The sequence below is a fragment of the Palaemon carinicauda genome, chromosome 8, assembly GCF_036898095.1.
Source record: "Palaemon carinicauda isolate YSFRI2023 chromosome 8, ASM3689809v2, whole genome shotgun sequence".
In the NCBI taxonomy this organism is placed as follows: Eukaryota; Metazoa; Arthropoda; class Malacostraca; order Decapoda; family Palaemonidae; genus Palaemon; species Palaemon carinicauda.
Genome location: NC_090732.1, coordinates 98,737,391 through 98,744,890, shown reverse-complemented (window position 1 = coordinate 98,744,890; position 7,500 = coordinate 98,737,391). Strand labels below are relative to the sequence as shown.

The 7,500-nt window shown below is 34.0% G+C and overlaps 1 protein-coding gene across 11 annotated transcripts in view; it reads right to left on the bottom strand.

Moving 5' to 3' along the window:
* The window catches only part of LOC137645814 (uncharacterized), a 605,492-nt gene that overhangs the window by 136,331 nt on the left and 461,661 nt on the right, over window positions 1-7,500 (bottom strand). For all 11 annotated transcript variants that reach the window (XM_068378775.1, XM_068378771.1, XM_068378777.1 and 8 more), the window contains one exon: window positions 1,931-1,985. In XM_068378775.1, coding sequence (XP_068234876.1) covers window positions 1,931-1,985 — 55 coding nt within the window. The remainder of the gene's footprint in view (window positions 1-1,930; window positions 1,986-7,500) is intronic.

Sequence of the window (7,500 nt, the reverse complement as noted above, 5' to 3'; positions counted from 1 at the left end):
TCCCAGCCTGGCAATCAATATTCCACCCAGTTGTAACTGGGTACCAGAAAACGCTGTGGTCCCGAAACGGGGAATAAGGCCTGCCATCTCATAACAACATTCGCCAAGAAACCAGGGGGCTATATCTTTCTGGCATCAACCGCTCCAAAGGAAAAAAAATGTATGGAAAAGAAAATCATATTTACCTATAATTAGCCATTTAATACAGAAGTTGCTGCTACAGGCATCCTTTATCAGCTGAATAGTGGATGAATAACCTATTCAGTAAATTTTCACATTAACAGTTTCTTAAAACACGCATTTGCAAGGCCTAGTTATTGAGCACTTAATTCAAATAGTCTTCCGCACCATCTATCCAACCCTTTCTTATCCTCGTACTTGGCTAGTCTCCTAGCATATTCGCTCTTTTCACTTACCTACTGTTGTCCATTCTTTCCACGCACCCTTTTTAACTTATCAATTCTTCTTACATCATGTATGCTAAAAATTCAATTCATCTCAACAGATAGATTAAACCCTTTATCTTTCATTAGCATTCAATTCTCACACTTCACATATAAGGGATAATTGGCTCAACAATATAAGGAGTATCATCACGGAGTCCAGATATACAGTAATATCAAAACATAAAAATTTCTTAGAATATATGTAAAAAATAAGAAGCTGTTTTCAATAATGACCGACTCCTGAGAAAATAGAAAACAAAAGTCGCTGCAATATTCATCTATAGAGCGCCAAATAAAAGATAAACCCCTGTGTATAAAACTTCCATAACAAACACCATACTCAGGCTTTCAAAGAAGAATCTTCAAGAGAGTGTTGACTAGGCACTCTCACTTCAATATCACTGCCCTTCTTCTCCAACACCATCATGATTAATCTAATTCGCTCTAGCTTTAACAGCACAACTCTCTCTTCAGAATTATAACCCTTTTTACCAACTCATCGATACAAGAAATTACTTCAAAATACTACAGAATCAATTAATATCTAGGATCCCAACTCTTTATTTACTTGGATTAAACCTGCACATTTCATTTCCATAAATAAGAGAAGACACTAGAATCCCTTCAAAGGTACAGTTCTTGCAAGACCTATTATGAATACGCTATTTCCTCATCGGTATGGGTTTAAACTTAAAATTTAACAATTTGCTAATATATATATATTTTTAAGTAGTCTAAATATTTGACTGATGTAGACAGATTTCCTGATTATTTCTTTCTAAAATAGAAAAACTAGATATAAAACCTGGAGACTGACAATGATTTACTTATATTTTTTATTTGACGGAGGATACTAGAATTACATAATTAATTGGTATCCAGAGGAAAAATGCCAAGCCTAATTAATTATTGGCATTATGTATAACGAACGTACACAGAAAAGAGTCATCAAATGTTTCACAAAGAAGCAATTAACCTGCTATGCCGTGAAATAAATAGATGGCAGCTATTAAAGTCTTCGAGATGGTATATAACGACTTATTTACGTAAGGTAACTCGATTATTATTTAATATTTCAAAAAAAAAAAAAGTAAAAGAACATGTAAATGAGAAATTACAATAAAATATTAAGAAAAACGCGAATAAGTGCTTTAACCATTACCGTTCACATCATTAGTGATTAGGATTTTCCATAAATTATAAATCTACAGTATCTATTACATGTAACTGTTGATTAACTTTTAAAAGCTGGCTACATTTTTAAACAAAATTATCTCCATTTTTAAGACATTTTAAGTTTCGGTGTAGCCTACAATATAGACATCTGAATTTATATAACATGACTCAGCAGCCCTGAGCGATCATATGTACATACATTTTTCATTAAAAATGCTTAGTTTATAGATCAAATAGGGATCAGAGAAAATCTTCAAAGGATGAGGACAATCTGGAAAAAAAAAGAAGAAAAAAAAAAAGGCTCTTACCCAACATGCGCACCAGCAATCCATTTTGAGCTGTCTGGCCTAATTCCTCGCCACGCTGAAAGGAAACAGAAAATTCACGTTATTAAAATTATTACAAGTATCATTATCAGCATTATGGTTATTAAAATGTGCAGGTACTCATTTGATAAAAAAAAAAATACAGTAACTACTTAATCAGATTTTAAAACAAAATAAACTATATATATATATATATATATATATATATATATATATATATATATATATATGTATATATATATATATATATATATATATATATATATATATATATATATACAGTATATATATATAAATGTGTTTACGTGTGCGTGTGCATGTGTTATAGTAAGGTAGTAATTATTATTATTATTATTATTATTATTAATACTACTTGCTAAGCTACAACCCTAGTTGGAAAAGCAGAATGCTATAAGACCAGGGGCTCTAACAGGGAAAATAGCCCAGTGAGGAAAGAAAACAAGGAAAAATAAAAACATTTTAAGAAGAGTAACAATATTAAAATAAATATCTCCTATACAAACTATAAAAAACTTTAAAAAAACAAGAGGAAGAGAAATAAAATAGAATAGTGTGCCCTAGTGTACCCTCACGCAAGAGAACTCTAACCCAAGACAGTGGAAGACCATAGTACAAAGGCTATGGCACTACCCAAGACTAGAGAACAATAGTTTGATTTTGGAGTGTCCTTCGCCAAGAAGAGTGGCTTACCTTACATAGAGAGTCTCTTCTACCCTTACCGAGAGGAAAGTAGTCACTGAATAATTACAGGGCAGTAACCCCTTTGGTGAAGAACAATTGTTTGTTAACCTTAGTGTTGTCAGGTGCATGGGGAGAGAGGAGAATATGTAAAGAATAGGGCACATTATTCGGTTTGCTTGTGTAAGCGAAGGGAAAATGAAGTAACCAGAGAGAAGGATCAATGTAGTACTGCCAGGCCAGTCCAAAGACACCATAACTCTCTAGCGGTAGTATGTCAACGGGTGGCTGGTGCCCTGGCCAACCTACTATCTGTTGTAAAAATACTATCCTAAATTGTTACACATGTGCACTTGGTTATGAAAATGGATTATACATTGTAGCTTCGATCATGTGGAAGACAAACACCATTGGCAAGATCTTTCATCTGAAGAGTCGCATTTGTTTGCAAAGGATATCTGCATTCATTAAAATTATATATATATATATATATATATATATATATATATATATATATATATATATATATATATATATATATATATATATATATACTGTATATATATATATATATATATATAGAGAGAGAGAGAGAGAGAGAGAGAGAGAGAGAGAGAGAGAGAGAGAGAGAGAGAGAGAGAGAGAGAGAGAGAGCACAAATATAATCATCTAAAAATTTCTTTATTTTACAACCGAGACTAGTTAACAAATGTTAAAAAACAATAACACCAAGAGACCAAATAAACTGGTTTAAAAGTGAAGGACAATAGCACTGGCAACACCATCAAACCAGCTATTAACCGCAAGAGTATAATCACACAGGTTTCTGGATTTTGTGCGAGTTGTTATACACTCTCAAATTTACAGTTTTCATTGTAATATGTATGGATCAGCAACAGGAAAAATGATCAAATAAGACCTTTGGACCCGTAGGGATGGAACTTTCTTACCAACACGAAATTCAGTTTTGTTCATGAAATTTGTGCAAAAGAAAAAGTAACTAAAGTGCAATCAGACAAAATAAAAGTAGCAAAATGGCTAATTGAACAAAATGACGCGAGTGCCCGGTCACCTACCGTCGTAAGCACTAGTTATTTAGTGTGCCTTCGTTAGAACTCTCTAGTCTTTATGTGTTATCACAACTGCATCAAATATGTCTAAATAATACGATAAAATAATTCTTATTACATTAGAAATTAAGTATAACACTATCCAAGGTCATATATATGCCATCCATTCCCCTTCAATCAGTCCTACCACTGTTTTCTCAACTAAAGCTACACGGTCAAATAGCATCGTCCAGTGAGTGAGAATACACACATATATTTTTGTTAATAATACTTATTTGGGGGAACTTTAGTACAGTATATTGCAGATAACCAACACTAAAGTTACCACACGATATTAAAGCATTACAATCGTGATGCTGTACAGAAGTGGTGATTGCGTGATTAAGTGGCCGACCTAAGTTTGTAAGTTACGTCTGAAGGAGGTGAAAGCTCAATAGGAATAGCGGGTAAGGGATAATGGTTCAACTGCATAAAGGTAAGGGTGGAGATGATGACTATAAGAATTATAGGGGCGCATCATTACTTAGGGTACCATGGAAAGTCTATGGTGAGATGGATGGCAAAAAGAATGATGGGGAAGAATAGTGTTGGGTTAGCAAACGGAGAGGGTGTGAAAAGATAAAGTATTTGTTAGGAAAGTTTGAAGTAAAGGAAAATAGGTTAATGTGGTACACATCAATAGCCTACGACTGTGATATTAACAAAAAATATAATCATGAGGATATATTACAGGAAATAAATTAAGAATGCTTCAGAATATTTATAATGAAAGTAAAGAATATGTTAGAATATATAGGAAGACCATTGGCTAGTTTTTATTGGAGGCTGGATAGAGCCATGGCTATTCTGTATATTCATGCATAAATGGTGCAAGGTCTGAGAAATAACAGTGTGAAAAGTTAAGATAACAAAATGAATTATAAACGGAGAGAGTGATTGTTGATATTTGCAAATGATACTTTGTAAAATGGGGACATTGGAGAGAGACAGCAGAGACTAGCAAAGAGTGTTTGAGTGTTTTCAAGGGGGGAATGTAAGAAAAACGTGGGTAAGAGTAATGTCATGAATTTAAATGGAAACCGGGAGGATGGGCCAATGAAAGTTGATATGATAGAAGAATTGTAAAAGTTGATTCGTGAATTGTGAGGAAGTAAATATAATTGATGGCGGTGAACAGAGGTTGAAAGTAGCAGAATAGATATAGAGAGAAAGATAGCAGGGATTGTTCAAAAGATTGGTTAATGCCTTGAATTACCTGTGGAAGCCATTGTGGGAATGCAGGAAGGCGTTTTTGACACAATTCCTCTTAAGTTTAGTGTAGGATGTTGAAAATGAATAAAAGAAAAAGGATAAAAGCTGTTGAAATAAACTATTTCTTATGGTAAATCTCGAGATGGTTTGGTCGTCTGAAAAGCAAGGACACTGATTGATTGATTATTATTATTATTATTATTATTATTATTATTATTATTATTATTATTATTATTATTATTATAAGTTAAGCTATAAGCCAAGTTGGAAAAGCAGGATACTATAAGCCCAAGGTCTCCAACAGGGAAACATAGCCCTGTGGGGAAAGGAAACAAGGAAATAAATAAATCACTAGGTAGGTAACGAACAATAAAAATAAAATATTTCAAGAACTTTAACAACATCAAATTATATCTTTCATATATAAACTACAAAAACTAATAAAAGCAAGAGGAATAGAAATAAGATAGAATAGTGTGCCCCAATGTACCCTCAAACAAAAACTTTACCCCAAGACAGTGGAACACAATGGTACACAGGCTATGACACTACCCAAGACTAGAAAATAATGGTTTGATTTAGTAGTGCCCTTGAATAGCTGCTTACCACAGCTAAAGTGTCTCTTTCATCCTTACCAAGAGGAAAGTACCCAGAGTATAATTCACAGCTAGCAGATAAGAGACAAAGAAAACCTAAAACTTACTAGACAATTTGCAAAATAGACTTACTGGAAAAGAAGGTGATGGTGTATCAATCAACTAATGTGAGAAAAATTATTTTGAGCAAATTTTTTTCACTATTCAGTAATCAAAGTATGAACACAGGTTACGCAGCAGATCCTTTTGTGTTGTTCCTTTTCATTTGAACCGCTTTCTAGGAGAGGGTGTACTTGATGTGTGTGAGTCTGTGAGCGTGTGTACTTATCTAGGATGTTTCATGGGTACACAAGGAAATACCTCTAAAAGAAGGAAAAAGGGTTGGAAGGAAGGAAGAGGGACCAACATAAGATAAAAAGTTAAACTAAAATGAAAAGACATGAATAGATGACAAATAAAGAATAGAAAAAGCTCTTCGTATAATGGGAAAGGTTAATGAAGGAGCTTTCCGGACAGAAAAAAAATCCATCAACAGGAGAACAAAAATACGAAAGGTGGCATTCAGGAGAACAATGGTGGGAAAATGACGTGCCTTGTACGAGAAGATGAAAAAGAAGGAAACAATCGCTACTTCACAATTTTAAATATATTCATCAACAAATTGATTATAGAATATAGTAACTAGTAATTGCAGCCTATAAAGGCACTGCCCTACTCACGTATAAGAATAATGAAAAAATGTATTATCGCAGTTAAGGTCATAGTGTACGTTGTTGTTAGGGGGGAGGGGGCTTTGTTAACAGGTGATTTTTAACACCCTTCGCATCTACAATCTTTACTAGCCCCTCCTCACAACAACATTCCCATCCTACCCACCAGATACCAACATGTTCGGGCCGCCGCAGCGGCGCCAACTTTTGCCAGCGCGCTCCTGCCCTGGCCGACCTCTGCTCCAGGTTCCTCCAAGTCCCTAAAACATCCGAGTTACCGATGCTTTACAATTTACTTCCTTGTAGATTTCTCTTTATTCATGTGAGAGAGAGAGAGAGAGAGAGAGAGAGAGAGAGAGAGAGAGAGAGAGAGAGAGAGAGAGAGAGAGAGAGAGAGAGAGAGAATTAGTTTTCTAATATTTGTCTTTCAAGATATGAAATTAATGCAAAGTATAATTTTTAACCATAAACCTTGAGAAAATAGCAAAATGGAAATTTCATTCTTTTGCATAAAATATTCTATAACATTCTCGGTATGCTAATATTTTGACCATTAACTTTTTTAAGTAAATGGCATACTACGAAAATGCTCCAAAATTCTTTACCGTCATGTTTCAATAGAACTGAAGAAAGTGTATAGAAAATACGTGACTTGATTCTCCCTCGGTGAAATGTCCGAAAACACGGAATAGAAACTTTCGATGATCTAAAAAGAAAATGGCAACAAAAAATAACAGATGGGAGAGATGTGGTGCGAACTTTGCAAGCAACATTGTTGCCTGATGATAACAATGGCGACAATAATGACTATGGGAGGGGGGGAGGGATTCTTCCTTCACCGAATTTCTTGCCTCTTACACTTTAATCTCGCACTGTGTGGAGAGAGAGAGAGAGAGAGAGAGAGAGAGAGAGAGAGAGAGAGAGAGAGAGAGAGAGAGAGAGAGAGAGAGCCAACACTGTCTTCGACAGCATACCTCTAGAAATCTCCAATCATTCAATTACGGTTTCGTTATAGGGAAATCCGCAAACTTCAATCTTGCTGAACATGAATAAATCTTAAGTTAATGATAATACATACACACACACACACACACACACACACACACACATATATATATATATATATATATATATATATATATATATATATATATATATATATATATATATATATATATATATATATATATATATATATATATAATCTATACTGTACAGTATATGTA